We start from the raw sequence: 20,562 nt of genomic DNA on the forward strand, positions 1-20,562 counted from the left end.
CACGTGTCTACGATCTGCCCAGTACGCAACGCTGAACCATGCTTGGGGACTATTGCATATCTGTTTTCCAACAGAACTTTGAAGGCACCATAGGCTCAGTTTAATGATACCAGACAAATCTATGTCTATGATTTAAAAATCTAAAGTGAAGTTAGAAAATTCTGGTATCTTCATCGTTACTTCTGGTCCCCAAGGAGCAGGATATTCTAAAAGTCAAGCAATAGTACAGAGCTCAGAATCTTATCTTCATTTTTTAGATTCCACTAGCATAGAATTGAATTAATCATGATCCTTTGTTCAGGAAACCTCATCATTTGTGGAAGCATGGGCCACTTTATAGGTTTTTGTGTTTATTATTGTACCTGCATACTTATTTAAGTATGCCCTATAAACATCTATGGGCCTGACCACATTCACCACCTGGGTGCCCTCCACCTGGTAACCATAGGCCCAAATCTATGTTCATCTATTTCTCTCCTTTTCTTATCTTTTGGTATCTATACATATCTAGAAGTGTTCCTTTTTTTAACTCTATAAAAAGGTGTCATGCTGCATAAAGTATTTTGAAACTTTTAAAATTTAATGTTGTTAAGATTCATCCAGATTGAGGTGCCTGAGTGGCTCAGTCGGTTGAGTGTCTGACTCTTGATTTTGGCTCAAATCATGATCCCAGGGCCGTGGGATGGAGTCCTGAGTTGGGGCATGGACCTGCTTGACATTCTCACTCTCTCACTCTCTTTCTTTCTCTCTTTCTCTCTCTTTATCTCCCTCTGCTCCTCTCCATTCTCTCTTTCTCTCTAAAATAAAAAAGGGGCTCCTGGGTGGCTCATTCAGTTAATAATCTGACTTCAGCTCAGATCATGATCTCACGGTTCATGGATTCAGGCCCTACGTTGGGCTCTGGACAGACAGCTCAGAGCTTGAAGCCTGCTTCAGATTCTGTGTCTTCCTCTCTGTCTGACCCTCCCCGCTTGCACTCTGACTCTCAAAATTAATTAATTAAATTAATTAATTAATCCATATTATTTCATGTCATTATAGTTCATTCGGTTTTTTTTAAAGTAATAATTACATACAGTGAAATACAAGATTTCAGTGTGAAAATTATGTACAAAGTGAACAATTTGATGACTTTAGATAGTCACATACACCCATGTAACTGACACCTCAATCAAGATATATAACATTTCCATCACCCTTAGAGAGTTCCCTATACTTCCTATCATGTTTAATACCCACTTCTATAGTAACCATGTTGTGACTTATATCACCATCACTTAAGTTGCCTGTTCTATTTATGTAAATGAAATCATACAGTATGTACTCTTTTGTGTTTAGCTTTTCACTCAACATAATGATTACCCATGATATTTGTGCATCAGTGGTTCATGTTCTATGATACATTATTTGAATATACCATGATTTGTTCTATACTTTATTGTTTATGGACATTTGAGTTGTTTCCAGTTTGGGTGCAATTAAAAAAAAACTGAACTTCTGATTCATGGGGCAACACGAATGACTCAAAAGCATTATGCAAAGTGAAAGAAGTCAGACACAAAAGGCTACATGCTATATATATGACTTCTTAAATATGACATTCTGGAAAAAGCAAAGCCTTAAGGACAGAAAATATATCATTGGTTGCAAGGGTCAGGGGGAGGAAGGGATTAACCACAGGGGGCAAGAGGAACACTGATAGAAAAGTTCTAAATTTTGAAGTGGTAGTAACCCAACTGTGAGGACTTGTCAAAACTCAGAATTGTGTATCTAAAAAGGGTGAGTTTTACTGTATATGAATTATATCTCAATAAAACTTACTCTAAAAAATAAAATAGATGTTTGAGAAAACCTGCTAAGACATTTAAATAATTACAGTTAACTATAACAGATAATTCTTGCCTCTCTCTCTTCTGTGTGTGTGTGTGTGTGTGTGTGTGTATATATATATATATATACACACACACACACATATATATAAACAAGATGTCCGTGTCTTGAGAATTTGGTTTTAAACAGAAATTGCCAAGTAAGATTTCTATTTAGTTCAATATCTGTTTTCAAAATATATGTGTGGGACTGGCTCTTGGTAAGAGTATCAGGAAGAACTGCCTACTCAAGATCAAGTAACTCACTTGCTAACTGCTTTTACCAGCAAATGGTGGTGGCATAGGCTGGAATAATACCAGAGATATTCAGAAACTATAACATTACTGTTGAACTGTCAGACTTTAAAGATATAGCTGTTCATAAACAGGCACACAGTAATGCAAGAGAAGAAACATACAAGATTGTCCTTTGTAGTTTTCTCTACCAATTACAGTATGTAACAGTTAATTTTAGGAGATCTCACATTTGAAAATTATTCTTCCAAGAATGTGGAAGTACATAAAATTTCATTATATTAAGGTACTATACACTCTCTTGTTTGTTGACAAAACGCTTGAGATCCTTAATTAATATACAGAATTTAAAATATAACCTTCCCATTTTTGTCATGTCTTAGATTCTTGGGAGCTATAACAGAGGAAATTTAAGCACTGAAAAGTTTGTGGAAGAAATAAAATCAATTGCAAGCGAACCCACTGAAAAGCATTTCTTCAATGTCTCTGATGAATTAGCTCTAGTCACTATTGTTGAAGCTCTCGGAGAAAGAATATTCGCCCTGGAAGGTATGACTATTTCTCATACTCCCGCATGTTTTCTCTACAATTCAATTTAATGTAATGGCCTTTTGGTGTTTATTTCTTCTACACGGCTAATGCATTTTTACTGTGTACAATAACCAGCATGGAACAATGCCCTTTTCTGTAAATCTGTCACCAAGATGGCTGTCTCACATAGCCCTGTGTCTGTTGGCATCTCTCTTTGCAAGGACTTGGCAGGGCTAATGTGAGGGCTGAAAGAAGGCAATGATCAGTGTGGACTCACAAGAACAAAAATGTGCCCACGTGTTTTAGTCCTTTTCTGTGACACGGGTTTAGAAAATGGAGGAGCTAGCTCAAGTTTTCTTTTTTAATTTGTTTTTTTTATTTTGGGCTTCTATAGAACTGTCCTTATTTGCAATAACTTCATTGTTCATTTATTTTCTTCCGTTTTGCTTCTTGCCCATTTTAAAGGTCTTTATGGAACTCTGCCTTAACTCCCATGGCAGTAAAACATTGGTTCACTATATTTGTCTAAGTCATATTACTTTTTTGTGGATTTCTTTTCTTGGATGTTGCAATGGCGATTGGCTACTGAAGAAAATAAATCATGGCGTTCCTTCCCCTGCCTCAGGTGGAAGAGGTCAAGTATCAAATTCTTTTGGAACTGGCCCTTGCCTGACCAAAAAAAAGAAAAAAAATTTTTTTGGAATTGTTATGCCAGGAAAACTGAAAAAAGCCTCCTCCTTCATATTCTCTGTTAACTGGAGACTAAGAGAACGTGCGTCTTTCCCTCAACCTAGGATGAGAAACCTCCAGAGAGTTCTGTTTTTATGCCCTTATCTGAATCCAATGGACTCTGTCCTTGTGAGGACACACTGAAGAACTATTGTTTTGTATCTTAAACATAGAAATTCATGAACACGTTCTCAGTCACCCTGATGTGACCTGATAATGAGAAACATGACCTGATACTGGGAAACAGAGAAATAAAATGAGAAAGAGAGATAACTGAAACAAGGTGGACCATTTTGAGCATCAATTGACCAGGAAAATGCAGAAAAGTGACCAACAGACAGAATATTCAAATGTATAGAAAGGAAAGAAAATGTTTTAGAGTAATGACTTTCAAGCTTTATATGACAGTGACCCATGATAATAAATACACTTTTCCTTGTGACTAAAGGGGAGCAAAATAGGCCGTCCCAAAATATGTTGCTTTGGCATGTAGATTATTTTGAGCTGAAGGCAATCAAGTTCCAGCCCATTCAGGAAGAACTTTTACCTCTCCCTTAACAACCTAAAAGAATTCACATAGGTGGCCTGGTCCAGAATAAAAGGTATAACCAGAGAAAACTTTTTAAAGACCTATCTGCATAGCAGGGCAAACTTCTACTTACCAAACATCTGTTCTTCTTATATACTGTGAACTGTGCTCCTCCCTTCGAAGCCCCAGGCCCCTACCCCATTCCGTAGGTCAGGATGGCATCATATAAGTCTCCACCACCCCCACTTGCCCTTCAGTCTCATAGTTTAGTCTTAATTTCCCATATGAAATTAAATTTTCCTCTAAAAATTAAATTGACTAATTTTTTAGCTCAATTTAATTGTTAAACCAGTCACGGAATCTAGAAGAGAAGAAGGGAAAATTTTTCCACTTCTGCATGACCCAGTGCACATACATGTATACATATAAAAATAAAACAACCTTTAACAGAATAACCCTTATTATATGCAAAGCACTCTGATAGGTTCTCGTTTTCATTTTCTCTTCTCTTTTAATTAAAAAAATGCTGGTGGTGACTCACCCAGCCGATTTCATGACTGGATCACGACTAGTAAGTAGGAGATTTGGGTTAGATTTGATGAACAGCTACAGCCCATGCAGACTTCATTTCTCTTTCCTTCTGCCCTGGCTGCTTTTCCCCTGTGCCTTTAGAAACAGAACTCTTGAACTACTTATCTGTCTGAAGTCACAGCTGCTTCTGAAGAACTTGGCTGTCCTGCATTCTGTGCACAAGTCAGTTTTAAGTGGCTTTGGTTTCACAGCAGCTCCCAGCGGCATTTACTAATAGGCCAGACCATAAGCTTCGCTGGCCTTAAGGAAGGAAACATACAAAGTTTTCCAAGTCATTGTGCACTTTTAATTTTTAATAACTGTAATAAGTTTTAAGATGTGATATAAACAATCTGTAAAAACCATTTAAATGAAAAATTACTTAGTTACATTAATAGTTAAGTACAATACAGTCTCTTATTTATTTATTTATTTATTTATTTATTTATTTATTTATTTATTTATTTTTAATATATGAAATTTACTGTCAAATTGGTTTCCATACAACACCCAGTGCTCATCCCAAAAGGTGCCCTCCTCAATACCCATCACCCACCCTGCCCTCCCTCCCACCCCCCATCAACCCTCAGTTTGTTCTCAGTTTTTAACAGTCTCTTATGCTTTGGCTCTCTCCCACTCTAACCTCTTTTTTTTTTTTTTCCTTCCCCTCCCCCATGGGTTTCTGTTAAGTTTCTCAGGATCCACATAAGAGTGAAACCATATGGTATCTGTCTTTCTCTGTATGGCTTATTTCACTTAGCATCACACTCTCCAGTTCCATCCACGTTGCTACAAAAGGCCATATTTCATTCTTTCTCATTGCCACGTAGTATTCCATTGTGTATATAAACCACAATTTCTTTATCCATTCATCAGTTGATGGACATTTAGGCTCTTTCCATAATTTGGCTATTGTTGAGAGTGCTGCTATAAACATTGGGGTACAAGTGCCCCTATGCATCAGTACTCCTGTATCCCTTGGATAAATTCCTAGCAGTGCTATTGCTGGGTCATAGGGTAGGTCTATTTTTAATTTTCTGAGGAACCTCCACACTGCTTTCCAGAGCGGCTGCACCAATTTGCATTCCCACCAACAGTGCAAGAGGGTTCCCGTTTCTCCACATCCTCTCCAGCATCTATAGTCCCCTGATTTGTTCATTTTGGCCACTCTGACTGGCGTGAGGTGATATCTGAGTGTGGTTTTGATTTGTATTTCCCTGATAAGGAGCGACGTTGAACATCTTTTCATGTGCCTGTTGGCCATCCGGATGTCTTCTTTAGAGAAGTGTCTATTCATGTTTTCTGCCCATTTCTTCACTGGGTTATTTGTTTTTCGGGTGTGGAGTTTGATGAGCTCTTTATAGATTTTGGATACTAGCCCTTTGTCTGATATGTCATTTGCAAATATCTTTTCCCATTCCGTTGGTTGCCTTTTAGTTTTGTTGGTTGTTTCCTTTGCTGTGCAGAAGCTTTTTATCTTCATAAGGTCCCAGTAATTCACTTTTGCTTTTAATTCCCTTGCCTTTGGGGATGTGCTGAGTAAGAGATTGCTACGGCTGAGGTCAGAGAGGTCTTTTCCTGCTTTCTCCTCTAAGGTTTTGATGGTTTCCTGTCTCACATTCAGGTCCTTTATCCATTTTGAGTTTATTTTTGTGAATGGTGTGAGAAAGTGGTCTAGTTTCAACCTTCTGCATGTTGCTGTCCAGTTCTCCCAGCACCATTTGTTAAAGAGACTGTCTTTTTTCCATTGGATGTTCTTTCCTGCTTTGTCAAAGATGAGTTGGCCATATGTTTGTGGGTCTAGTTCTGGGGTTTCTATTCTATTCCATTGGTCTATGTGTCTGTTTTTATGCCAATACCATGCTGTCTTGATGATGACAGCTTTGTAGTAGAGGCTAAAGTCTGGGATTGTGATGCCTCCTGCTTTGGTCTTCTTCTTCAAAATTACTTTGGCTATTCGGGACCTTTTGTGGTTCCATATGAATTTTAGGATTGCTTGTTCTAGTTTCAAGAAGAATGCTGGTGCAATTTTGATTGGGATTGCACTGAATGTGTAGATAGCTTTGGGTAGTATTGACATTTTGACAATATTTATTCTTCCAATCCATGAGCAGGGAATGTCTTTCCATTTCTTTATATCTTCTTCAATTACCTGCATAAGCTTTCTATAGTTTTCAGCATACAGATCTTTTACATCTTTGGTTAGATTTATTCCTAGGTATTTTATGCTTCTTGGTGCAATTGTGAATGGGATCAGTTTCTTTATTTGTCTTTCTGTTGCTTCATTGTTAGTGTATAAGAATGCAACTGATTTCTGTACATTGATTTTGTATCCTGCAACTTTGCTGAATTCATGTATCAGTTCTAGCAGACTTTTGGTGGAGTCTATCGGATTTTCCATGTATAATATCATGTCATCTGCAAAAAGCGAAAGCTTGACTTCATCTTTCCCAATTTTGATGCCTTTGATTTCCTTTTGTTGTCTGATTGCTGATGCTAGAACTTCCAGCACTATGTTAAATAACAGCGGTGAGAGTGGGCATCCCTGTCGTGTTCCTGATCTCAGGGAAAAAGCTCTCAGTTTTTCCCCATTGAGGATGATGTTAGCTGTGGGCTTTTCATAAATGGCTTTTATGATCTTTAAGTATGTTCCTTCTATCCCGACTTTCTCAAGGGTTTTTATTAAGAAAGGGTGCTGGATTTTGTCAAAGGCCTTTTCTGCATCGATTGACAGGATCATATGGTTCTTCTCTTTTTTTTTGTTAATGTGATGTATCACGTTGATCGATTTGCGAATGTTGAACCAGCCCTGCATCCCAGGAATGAATCCCACTTGATCATGGTGAATAATTCTTTTTATATGCTGTTGAATTCGATTTGCTAGTATCTTATTGAGAATTTTTGCATCCATATTCATCAGGGATATTGGCCTGTAGTTCTCTTTTTTTACTGGGTCTCTGTCTGGTTTAGGAGTCAAAGTAATACTGGCTTCATAGAATGAGTCTGGAAGTTTTCCTTCCCTTTCTATTTCTTGGAATAGCTTGAGAAGGATAGGTATTATCTCTGCTTTAAACGTCTGGTAGAACTCCCCTGGGAAGCCATCTGGTCCTGGACTCTTATTTGTTGGGAGATTTTTGATAACCGATTCAATTTCTTCGCTGGTTATGGGTCTGTTCAGGCTTTCTATTTCCTCCTGATTGAGTTTTGGAAGAGTGTGGGTGTTTAGGAATTTGTCCATTTCTTCCAGGTTGTCCAATTTGTTGGCATATAATTTTTCATAGTATTCCCTGATAATTATTTGTATCTCTGAGGGATTGGTTGTAATAATTCCATTTTCATTCATGATTTTATCTATTTGGGTCATCTCTCTTTTCTTTTTGAGAAGCCTGGCTTGAGGTTTGTCAATTTTGTTTATTTTTTCAAAAAACCAACTCTTGGTTTCGTTGATCTGCTCTACAGTTTTTTTAGATTCTATATTGTTTATTTCTGCTCTGATCTTTATGATTTCTCTTCTTCTGCTGGGTTTAGGCTGCCTTTGCTGTTCTGCTTCTATTTCCTTTAGGTGTGCTGTTAGATTTTGTATTTGGGATTTTTCTTGTTTCTTGAGATAGGCCTGGATTGCAATGTATTTTCCTCTCAGGACTGCCTTCGCTGCATCCCAAAATGTTTGGATTGTTGTATTTCCATTTTCGTTTGTTTCCAGATATTTTTTAATTTCTTCTCTAATTGCCTGGTTGACCCACTCATTCGTTAGTAGGGTGTTCTTTAACCTCCATGCTTTTGGAGGTTTTCCAGACTTTTTCCTGTGGTTGATTTCAAGCTTCATAGCATTGTGGTCTGAAAGTATGCATGGTATAATTTCAATTCTTGTAAACTTATGAAGGACTGTTTTGTGACCCAGTATATGATCTATCTTGGAGAATGTTCCATGTGCACTCGAGAAGAAAGTATATTCTGTTGCTTTGGGATGCAGAGTTCTAAATATATCTGTCAAGTCCATCTGATCCAATGTATCATTCAGGGCCCTTGTTTCTTTATTGACTGTGTGTCTAGATGATCTATCCATTTCTGTAAGTGGGGTGTTAAAGTCCCCTGCAATGACCACATTCTTATCAATAAGGTTGCTTATGTTTATGAGTAACTGTTTTATATATCTGGGGGCTCCGGTATTTGGCGCATAGACATTTATAATTGTTAGCTCTTCCTGATGGATAGACCCTGTAATTATTATATAATGCCCTTCTTCATCTCTTGTTACAGCCTTTAATTTAAAGTCTAGTTTGTCTGATATAAGTATGGCTACTCCAGCTTTCTTTTGGCTTCCAGTAGCATGATAAATAGTTCTCCATCCCCTCACTCTCAATCTAAAGGTGTCCTCAGATCTAAAATGAGTCTCTTGTAGACAGCAAATAGATGGGTCTTGTTTCTTTATCCATTCTGATACCCTGTGTCTTTTGGTTGGCGCATTTAATCCATTTACATTCAGTGTTATTATGGAAAGATACGGGTTTAGAGTCATTGTGATGTCTGTATGTTTTATGCTTGTAGTGATGTCTCTGGTACTTTGTCTCACAGGATCCCCCTTAGGATCTCTTGTAGGGCTGGTTTAGTGGTGACAAATTCCTTCAGTTTTTGTTTGTTTGGGAAGACCTTTATCTCTCCTTCTATTCTAAATGACAGACTTGCTGGATAAAGGATTCTCGGCTGCATATTTTTTCTGTTTAGCACACTGAAGATATCGTGCCAAGCCTTTCTGGCCTGCCAAGTTTCAAAGGAGAGATCAGTCACGAGTCTTATAGGTCTCCCCTTATATGTGAGGGCACGTTTATCCCTTGCTGCTTTCAGAATTTTCTCTTTATCCTTGTATTTTGCCAGTTTCACTATGATATGTCGTGCAGAAGATGGATTCAAGTTACGTCTGAAGGGAGTTCTCTGTGCCTCTTGGATTTCAATGCCTTTTTCCTTCCCCAGTTCAGGGAAGTTCTCAGCTATAATTTCTTCAAGTACTCCTTCAGCACCTTTCCCTCTCTCTTCCTCCTCTGGGATACCAATTATGCGTATATTATTTCTTTTTAGTGTATCACTGAGTTCTCTAATTTTTCCCTCATACTCCTGGATTTTTTTATCTCTCTTTCTCTCAGCTTCCTCTTTTTCCATAACTTTATCTTCTAGTTCACCTATTCTCTCCTCTGCCTCTTCAATCCGAGCCGTCGTCGTTTACATTTTGTTTTGCATTTCATTTAAAGCGCTTTTCAGCTCCTCGTGACTGTTCCTTAGTCCCTTGATCTCTGTGGCAAGAGATTCTCTGCTGTCCTGTATAATGTTTTCAAGCCCAGCAATTAATTTTATGACTATTATTCTAAATTCACTTTCTGTTATATTATTTAAATCCTTTTTGATCAGTTCATTAGCTGTTGTTATTTCCTGGAGATTCTTCTGAGAAGAATTCTTCCGTTTGGTCGTTTTGGATATTCCCTGGAGTGGTGAAGACCTGCAGGGCACTTCCCCTGTGCTGTGGTGTATAACTGGAGTTGGTGGGCGGGGCCGCAGTCCGACCTGATGTCTGCCCCCAGCCCACCGCTGGGGCCACAGTCAGACTGGTGTGTGCCTTCTCTTCCCCTCTCCTAGGGGCAGGATTCACTGTGGGGTGGCGTGGCCCATCTGGGCTACTTGCACACCTCCAGGCTTGTGGTGCTGGGGATCTGGCGTATTAGCTGGGTGGGTTGGCAAGGTGCGTGGGGGCAGGAGGGGCAGGCTTAGCTCGCTTCTCCTTAGGTGATCCACTTCAGGAGGGGCCCTGTGGCAGCGGGAGGGGGTCAGATCCGCTGCCAGAGGTTTGGCTCCGCAGAAGCACAGAGTTGGGTGTTTGCGCAGAGCGAGCAAATTCCCTGACAGGAACTGGTTCCCTTTGGGATTTTGGCTGGGGGATGGGCGGGGGAGATGGCGCTGGCGAGCGCCTTTGTTCCCCACCAAGCTGAGCTCTGCCGTCCGGGGGCTCAGCAGCTCTCCCTCCCTTTGTCCTCCAGCCTTCCCGCTTTCCGAGCAGAGCTGTTAACTTATGACCTCCCAGACGCTAAGTCGCGCTTGCTGTCGGAACACAGTCCTTCCGACCCCTCCGCTTTTGCCAGCCAGACTCGGGGCTCTGCTTGGCCAGCGAGCCACCCCTCTACCCCGGCTCCCTCCCGCCAGTCCGTGGAGCGCGCACCGCCTCGCCGCCTTTCCTCCCCTCTTTGGTGGGCCTCTCGTCTGCGCTTGGCTCCGGAGACTCCGTTCTGCTAATCCTCTGGTGGTTTTCTGGGTTATTTAGGCAGGTGTAGGTGGAATCTAAGTGATCAGCAGGACGCGTGGTGGGCCCAGCGTCCTCCTACGCCGCCATCTTCCCTCCTCCTACAGTCTCATTTTTAAATTCATCTTAAGTAAGCAAGTAAGTATAACCTGGTAGGACTTCTATAAATGAAGTCTACCTACATCAGCTACTGGGGGAAGAAGGGCCCAATTTACCTTAAATGACATTGTTGTGTTGCTTCTAAACTAACCATACCATGAATTAAAGGTTACATGTTGGAATACCCAGACACTTTAAGAAGTCTGTACATTTAAAAGCAAAATTATCTGGGGGGCATCTGTGTGGGTCAGTCAGTTAAGCCTCTGACTCTTGATTTCAATTCAGGTCTTGATCTCACATTCATGAGATTGAACCTGCATTGGGTTCTACACTAGGCGTGGAGCCTGCTTAAGATTCTCTCTCCCTCTACCCATCCCCCACTCACATGCACATGCTCATGCTGTCTCTCTTTCTCTCAAAATAAATAAATAAATAAATAAATAAATAAATAAATAAATAAAACTAAATACATAAAGTGAATTTTTTAAAAAATGTCCTCAGATTAAAATGTCTATCACATCTTTACTGATACACTTTCAGGGCTAATCAAACACAGTGTTTTGACTGATTTTCTTCATAACTGGGATCAGAAAGGATTTCATTTCCTTGTTACTTGGGAAGTGTCCATTTCCTATCAACATTTATCTTTAGATGGCAAAGAGCAGCAATTATGAAATTCCTCCTTGCCAACGACAGTGCCACCTAGTGAAGAGAACAGGTCACCAACTTGCCCAATGAACTCAGAAAGGTTCCATGTCTTCCTTTCCCAGCACGTGGGAGAAATGCTAAAATGCCTAACCTGCACAGTGGGAGAGTGGTTATGTCAGTAGTTATGAACAGTTCGGGGAGGAGTTGACAGCAAGAAGTTCAGGGATGCTCAAGGGGCTATTACCATGATGATGATTCAGCAGGTGGATTGTCACAAAACTCCCTTCTCTCTATTCTCAGCTATAAGCCGAACAGCAGCAGGAGAAGGTACTGGAAGCATGCAGGTATTCACTGCTGTGCTCTTGCAGTGGTCTTGCACAGATAAATAAGAAGGCACCATAAAGTACTGTGGACTTAAAATAAATAAATAAATATTTATTTAAAATAAATAAATCAGATTTAAAATAAAGTTAAAGTGCACCTCTGTCATTTAAATTAGGGGATAATTCATACGTGAGATTAAAATGATGTATTGGAATTCTTGATTGATATCGCCATTTAACTAGTGCTATAAAAAAGCAATCACTGATGTATTTGTTAACAAATTTATGCCAGGAAATAACTAGTAAATAAGTTTGATTTCACAAATTTAATTATTCTCATGCCTCAATGAGAAGGCAGACTGACTTTCTTAAAATTATGCACTATTTTTAACTTATTTTCAAAGCCAAATAAATCAGTAACTCCCCACTGAAAGCAAATGAATCAACATTCCCTCGATCCCCTTAGGAGGTTGTGGCTTTGGGTCGGTAAATATTTTGAGAGTAGCATATTTTTCCATGGAATGCTCTGGACTATCTCTGTATTTCAGTAAAGAGCTTAAATACCTAATGCTTGCTCCTGAACCTTTTACATAGCATTAACAAAGAGAAAGAAAGAAAGAAAGAAAGAAAGAAAGAAAGAAAGAAAGAAAGAAAGAAAGAGAGCACAGATTCTTTAAAAAATATGTGATTGAATGGTATGTGGCCAAAAACCCATCAAAAAGTCCCCTTCGAATTTGTGAGTGATACCTACCACCAGAAATTAGAGAAAACACAATCCCAGAATCCCTACAGTCTTTATCACATAATGGAATTCCAAGAGGATCTGTACCTGGAAATGCAAGTGGACCTGGTAGAGTCAAGAGACTTCTTTAAATATGTGAATAAAGATTTTTTTAGCCCTGTAACATATCGGGTAAGTTTAGGCTAATGTCTGAGCAGGATTCCCACATTGTGAGAAGAAGAAGGAGGTTTTCAACTTCAGTACTTTTGAATTTAACCACATGGATCCAAAGTGCCATATCATCCACAAGTATGCTACAGTATAGGAAGAGAAGCATGAATGGAGATTTCTCAACTTCTCCAGCAAGGGTGGGGAAGCCAATGGTCAAGAATCTAGCCACGGCCCTTCTGCTAACCTTCTCTGTCCTTTACCCAGCCCTACATAGGAATTTGGGGTTGAGAAATGTGTGGCTGAACATACCCAAAAGATGTTGGAAATTCTGGTTGGTAAAGAGCCCAGTCTGTAATTGGTTTCTGTCTTCTCCAAATCAAGTGTGCTAAAAGTCATTTATTTTTCTGTTATAGCTACAGCTGACCAGTCAGCAGCTTCATTTGAAATGGAAATGTCTCAGACTGGCTTCAGTGCTCATTATTCACAGGTATATTGACCACTTGGTAGAAAATGAAATATTTTTTTAAGGTTTTTGCTCCCAAAAACAATGCCCAAGCATCACCATTATAAGTGCAACTAGCAGTTCATGGCTTGCCCAGTTATTCAGACTGTGATGATGTTTCTAATCGAAATAGGAAAATGGCATTTCACAAGCATATTAAGAAAACATGTTATATCCCACAGTTCACTATATCGTACTAATAATTGTGAATCAAACATTTTGAGGTCTGCCTTATGTAATTATACATCTGGCTGAATGAAATACTTAATTTAAAATAGTTGCTAATGATATGAATTGTATCTTTTTCTCAATCTCATTGTATTTAAAGATCTTATTAGAATACCATATTCAAGACCTAGGATTCTTGACACCCAGAATTAAACAGAAAGACAAGATTAGGAAATATATAATTTGTAGCTGATGAAAAAAAAATGCATCAGAGTCCCTGCAAAGGAATATTGACATTTCAGTGGGCAATTGTACTGTATAACTGAGAGCAAGTTACTCTACCAGGTTACCATAGTATTACTGTGAGGATTCTAAGTTAATATATGTAAAGCACTTTGAATAGAATCTATCATATTGTTAATGCTGTGTTCTTGCTACTTTGTTAAATGTCATTTGTTTTCTCTATTTGGATATAAGGACTGGGTCATGCTTGGAGCAGTAGGAGCCTATGATTGGAATGGAACAGTCGTCATGCAGAAGGCTAATCGAATCATAATCCCTCAAAACACAACCTTTAATGTTGAGTCTACCAAAAAGAATGAACCTCTTGCTTCTTATTTAGGTAAAGTTTAGATGTAATTGATAGAAAATTATTGTGGTTTATTTTTGGTTTTGTTTTTATTTTTAGCATTATTTGCTTATATGTACATAGGTTTACTTATAACCATATGAAGACAGATAACTTCCAAGAGCTAGACATTTTGTAGGAGCCCTGAAAGTTCCCAAGCAGCCTTAATTTCTGAGCAATCTTAGAATAATAGAACATGGAGGTCACACTTTCTCAGAAGGGCTCCCTAGTGCAGGAATGATTTAGGCTGATATGTGCACTTTTTGAAATCTCCCTGTGTCTGGTATTCTCATTAACTTCAAGAAGAGCTTTGCATCTGGTGGACAGAAAATGATGGTAAAAAGAGAAACCTTGACACAGCTAATATCCTGCAGATCAGACTCCCATATTTTTTAAAACATCCTATATCATTTCTTTCTATGAGTCCTAATTTTGGAAAAGAAAATTTTAATTTGTCTTGTCATATAGCTTCTTCTTTAATAGTTCTATTCACAACCAGACAAATATTGAACTTAAGCCCAGTGATGTAATGTCATCTTATTTTTCAAAGACTTTTCTGGAATGAGGAGGTATGTGTCTGTTATCACCTTATTCTCCATCTGTACTGAGCTGCCTAGGGGATACCAGGGAAGTGTTCTATCACTAAATGATCTCAGTAAACAATTAGGGCCTAGGATGAAAAGAACCCTCAGAATATGGTTTCCCAACACTTTACTCACTCAACAAATGTTTGAGGGACACCTGTTTTGCCCCAGGTATTTTCTTGGTGCTGGAGGTGCAGTGGTTAAGGAAACAAATAGTTTTCAGTGTTCATATTTTAGTATGTTAGCATTCCTCTCTGGGATCTTTCTGTCCTGGAGGCAAGTCTTTTTCTCTCTATCCAGCTTCTTTCTATTTTATGAGGAAGGTAGGAGGTCTTTACTGGTAGATCCATACATTTCCTTATTCAAAGACACATCTTAAAACTGTAGAGGCAGGTAGGACTTAAAAATGAAAGGCCTGAGGGATTTAGATAATTAAAACTACAGTGGTAAGCAGTACATACAATGTGAGTGTTAAACCCCTTAACACATGCTGAACTGCATTCATGAAAGTCTAGTTTATTTCTCATAAAATTCCTATTACATTCTGTCCTGGTCAGAGAGCAGCTAGAGCATTCCATTGTTCTAAACATCACACATTACAAAAGAAAATGCTAAACTAGGATGTGCCAATAAAAGATTATCTAAAGGATACTGATCTAGAAAAAATTCCTTTCTTTCCTTCCCCAATGTCTGCAAAATTTGAAGAAATTGATGGTTAGGAAACAAAATATACACTGCATATCTTTTAAATATTTGGAGGATTGTGCTGTAACACAAAGAGGGTGGGCCTAAAATTCATATGCATTAAAAGAAATCTTAGCATATGGTTAATATCCAATTTTCCAAATTAAGATATTAAGGAATTGAAAAATGATGTCACAGCTACCTATGACATACCTGAAACTAGAATCTAGGTATCTTGATTCTTATTCCAGTGTTCATTTCAAAATTAACAACATTTAAAAAACTAAAGATACAGCATGAAGTCCACAAATCTTAAGTTCACACATTTTAATAATACTGTAGTATTTTTTTTATATTCTGACTTCTTGTTATGTGATGAAATTCCTTAAAACCAAGTAGTCTTAGGAAGCCTAAATCCATTATCCCCCCAAAGCTTGGATTCATGGTGCTTAAAGCAGACTTGGAGAATTCAAGACTTAAAGATATCACTGGAGCAAGACAAAATTAAGAGAACCTTCATTCCTGACCACAGTATTTATAACATATGATTCCTTTCTTCCCAAAAAAGGAAATTTGGGGGTATGTTGTCTACAGTGTACTAAGATGATGTTTTTATATTTTAGAAATCATTTCATTAGATTAATCACAAGTTAGCACATAAGATATTTTTCCAACATAACATTTAAGATATATAAAATTTATTTTAAAATAGAAAAGCACCCAGAAAGGGGATAGGGGAGAAAAATTGCTTTGTACCCCAAATATTATTCTAAATCTGAAATGAGAATTTCAAAATGTCTGCCTGTGTGGATTACGAATTAGGGAGTGTTTGAAGGTGCCTGGGTGGCTCAGTAACTTAAGAGTCAGACTCTTGATTTCATCTCAGTTCATGATCTCAGGATTTGTGAGATCAAGCCCCAAGTCAGGCTCTTTGCCGACAGCACACCCATAGTCTGCTTGGGATTCTCTCACCTTCTTTCTCTGCCCCTCACCCTCTGACACACTCTCTCTCTCCCTCTCCGAAACTAAATAAATAAACATTTTTTTTAAAGAAAAATAAAAAGAGCTTGAATGTGTTAGTCTGAAATCTATGTGGATTGTAAGTCATTAGGCAATGGAAAATCTTATGGAGAAAACAAAAAAAATCTCATGCTAATCAATAATGACCAGAAAGAAGTAGGAACAGAAGTTGTCGAACCTCTCAGGATATAGTCACTCATCCAGGAACTGCTTTAGGCCAGTATGCACTTAGCAAGTGTTTTTGATGGTGAGAATACAGTCGAAGTTCCCTGCCTCCTCCACCCACAGTCTTCCCACTTCTAATCATGCCAGACAAATTCAAGAAAAATGTAAAGATGTGGGGCAAACAAACACATGACATCAAAGCAGAGCATACCTGTTTCCCATTACCTCCCTAGGTCCTAGCACTTTTCCCAGGAAGTGAATTGTGAAAGCTGACAGGATTTATTCTTTATAAATCCGTGCAGCAGGCTATGCCATGAATTTTCCTTTCTCTTCAATTCTTTTTTTCTTTCAGAAAACAACATTAAACTTAGATGTGTATAATTATTTTCCTTTCATGAAAACTAGACTTTATTTACATGGCCTCCTTTTTTTTCTCCCTCTTTATTGTCTTTGGATTCCTAGCTTCCACCCAGTAACTACCTGACCAGTAGGTACTGTCTCTGGGAAGATTTCAGCTAATAGTTTTAGTTATCAAGTTATCAAAACTAACTAAATTATCACACAACTCCAAACCTCAAACATAATTTTCAATTTTTTTAAAGGTTCTTTTATCAGTTTGCATTCATAGCTCTGTAAGGTAAAAAAAACAAAAAACAAAAACAAAGTGTACTAACTCTCTTAGGCCAATCCTTGCTTAATATTTCTTAGTAGAATGACATGAAATAAAACAGCCTTTGCTTTGCACATTCTCCTTTTTTATTTTATTTATATATAAACATGACCTTAAAGTTTTTATTTTTTAAGCAATATTGTGGTTAGTAACAGAAGAAATATGACACATTAATTGTTTGAAAAAGAACAGTCTACAATTTATTATGTATAATTTTTTTAGAAGCTCAAAGAAAGATGAAGAAATGAGAATGGGAGAAAATATGCCTGAAGGAAAATATGCCTGAGGAATTGTGTTCCTTTCGCACTTGTAAGATTAAACATATTTTAGTACAAAAACCTCTGTTCCTCCTCAAAAGTTTTGTAAGAAAGTGAAACTATTGCCTTGCAGTAAAACACTTGGAAAATAAATTATCAACGTAATCTTTTTTCTTAGTAAGAAATGCGGTTCTGTGGCCTTTGGAAAAATAATCTGCCCTCTGATCCACTGATGGACAGATCTGGTTATAAGAACACTTCTTCCTTCTGTAAAGTTGAAATCAGCAAAGGAGAATTGTTATTCACTGATTTAGCACTGTTCCCTACAAACACAAGGAATAAATCTAATTCTTCACTCAAAAATTAACAGTAGTCTGCCTTCAAGACACAAAAAAACGTAATGGGCATGAAAACCCAATTAAAAAAGAGGAATGTCGAAGCTCACTTTTTAAATTTAAATTCCAGTTAGCTAACAAACAGCGTAATTTTAGTTTCAGGTGTACAATATAGTGATTCCACACTTCCCTACAGCACCTGGTCCTCATCACAACTGCCCTCCTTAATCCCCATCACTTGTGTAACCCACCCACCCTACACCTCTTTGTAATCAAACAAATACAAATTAAAATCACAGTGAAGTATTATTGTTAGATTATGCTTAATATCTACTAGAACATCCACAAATTTGAATAATAGTAATGATACCCAATGTTTGGGAGAGTTTGATGAAACTAGTCTGTCCTTTGGGTGTGCATGGAATAAATTAGTACAAATGTTCTGGAAACAATTTGCCAAACACTGAAAGAACTGAAAATTTGATCCAGTAATCTATTCCTTGAAATTTATCATCAAAGAAAATCCAAAAGAAGTAAAAACGTTAAGTGTTCAAGGATGTCTTTGCAGTCTTAAGTATAATATCAAAAAATTAAAAACCACCTAAAAATTCTACTACTCTAAGGCAAGACAAACTTACCTGCCTTAAAAAAAAATAAACATTTTTTAAAAAAAGAGAAGTCTGTAAAAATACACAAATGATCCTCCCAGCCCTTTATTTTTTTTTTAATTTTTTTTTAACGTTTATTTATTTTTGAGACAGAGAGAGACAGAGCATGAACAGGGGAGGGTCAGAGAGAGGGAGACACAGAATCTGAAACAGGCTCCAGGCTCTGAGCTGTCAGCACAGAGCCCGACGCGGGGCTTGAACTCACAGACCGCGAGATCATGACCTGAGCTGAAGTCGGCCGCTTAACCGACTGAGCCACCCAGGCGCCCCCCTCCCAGCCCTTTAAAGTGGATCTTAATTTATTCTGTGTAGACATTAAGGAGTCAGATAGTATATCTGGCATCTCTCTTTTGTTAGGTTACACAGTGAACTCCGCCACGGTTTCGGGAGATGTGCTCTACATTGCCGGACAGCCACGGTACAATCACACGGGCCAGGTTGTCATCTACAGGATGGAAGATGGAGACATCAGGATTCTCCAGACACTCAGTGGAGAGCAGGTAAGCTTGAAAAATTATTGTTTCAATCCATTTACACTCTATGTAAATTTAAATTACCCATCTATTGTCCTAAACTTCAAAAAGTCCTGTCCTATTCAACATCAAACTTAAACAGGGCCCCGTGTTGGGTTCCTTGTAGGAGTGTAAAATATCTGCATATTTGGCTTCCGGAACATTTCAGTTGCACGGAAATGGAGGTAAAACGTAGAGATGATGCTGTAGATACAAATGGATAGATATATACATACAGGAAAAAAAGTTCTAAAACATTAAGAAGCATGAAAATGCCCGTGGCACAGACAGTACATCTTGAAGATGGAAAGATTGTTTTATTCTAGGATTGGTGCCAGAAGTCTTAATACCAGGTAACATTTTTGCTTGTCTAGAGGGAAAGGTAGACCGTAGATAGGTAGAAAGAGCAGAAGAGCCAGTTAAAAAGATAATGTGGACCCTGGTTGTTGAGGTTCTGAATGGCAAACTAAAGAATTTGGATTTTCTCCTGGAGGTAGTGGAAAGTGATAACATGTAAAATCAAAAACTTCTCGTTAGATGATATTAAATACCAAAAGTAGTTTAAGAAGTTATTCACACAATATTCAAACATAAATATGTGCAAATACTGTTAAACTAAAAGAAACATCTACGCTGTTGGTTATTATTGCACAGCAATCACTTGGGCTTCGCTAAGTATCCCAGCTTACTAGACGCCCCGGCCACCCTCCTGCCATCACCAACCACTCCAAAAGGCAGGGCAGTGTGAGCCTTCCCGTCCTGCAGGCACGCTCATAGCTGCCCAGCCTAGCAGAACCGCTTGGGTGTGAGGAGACAGACATGTCAGGCAGGCGCAGAGCTACCCTCTCTTTATAGGAGCCAATATCTTTTATAACAACACCATAGATACAGCTTCCAGGGCTCCTGCTGAGGGCACGTAGTTGTGATAGTCACTGCATCCTGGGAAGCCCATCAGGTATTTATAGTTCCCCACAGCCTAAATGCGGCATCCCCGATCAGAGATTATTTTTACCACACTCAGGATTGCTTAATAATATAATTGAAATCCTTTCCCCATCAGATGTCTGGGGGAGCAGAGAGTAAACCAAAAGTCAGAATCTCATATCTAGATTCATATATACATATATATATACATATACATATATGTCTTGTTATATATTCATATATACATATATATATATATGTCTTGTTAAAGGGTTTTATTAGCACTTTGCCCACATTTGTAATCAGAAAATGCATCAACAATAAAAACAAGGCTATTATTGTCGCTCAAGGATAAGGTGAGGAGAGCCTAAAATGATGTATCACTAATAAAAATGGAAAAGGAAGGACTAGGGTAGACACAAATGAGGAGGAACTGACAGGACTCTAAAATGACGCATCCTGTATGACATCATACATCTGATATTACTCTATTAATGGTTTACGAGACAGGAAGTGAAGAATTGCTTGTGAAAGTCACAAATGATTTGTATTATGAATGGTTTAAGTTTCAAGCCTGGGAATATGGGAGAGAGGTGGCACCATGATTAGAATGTCAGCAACTCAAGTGGTTTAGGTATGTTTTTAATGGTATTTGGTTTTACATGTTTCCTGTAACAGTGAGCACAAATTCAAATGATTATGGATGCCAGGAAGG

The 20,562-nt window shown here is 38.3% G+C and overlaps 1 protein-coding gene across 2 annotated transcripts in view; it reads left to right on the forward strand.

Annotated features, from left to right (window-relative positions):
• Positions 1-20,562, forward strand: part of ITGA1 (integrin subunit alpha 1) — a 170,037-nt gene that overhangs the window by 100,053 nt on the left and 49,422 nt on the right. For both annotated transcript variants that reach the window (XM_058719426.1, XM_058719436.1), the window contains exons 9-12: positions 2,507-2,672; positions 13,144-13,217; positions 13,878-14,022; positions 18,769-18,911. In XM_058719426.1, coding sequence (XP_058575409.1) covers positions 2,507-2,672; positions 13,144-13,217; positions 13,878-14,022; positions 18,769-18,911 — 528 coding nt within the window. The remainder of the gene's footprint in view (positions 1-2,506; positions 2,673-13,143; positions 13,218-13,877; positions 14,023-18,768; positions 18,912-20,562) is intronic.

Source organism: Neofelis nebulosa, chromosome 1 (assembly GCF_028018385.1).
Source record: "Neofelis nebulosa isolate mNeoNeb1 chromosome 1, mNeoNeb1.pri, whole genome shotgun sequence".
Lineage (NCBI taxonomy): Eukaryota > Metazoa > Chordata > Mammalia > Carnivora > Felidae > Neofelis > Neofelis nebulosa.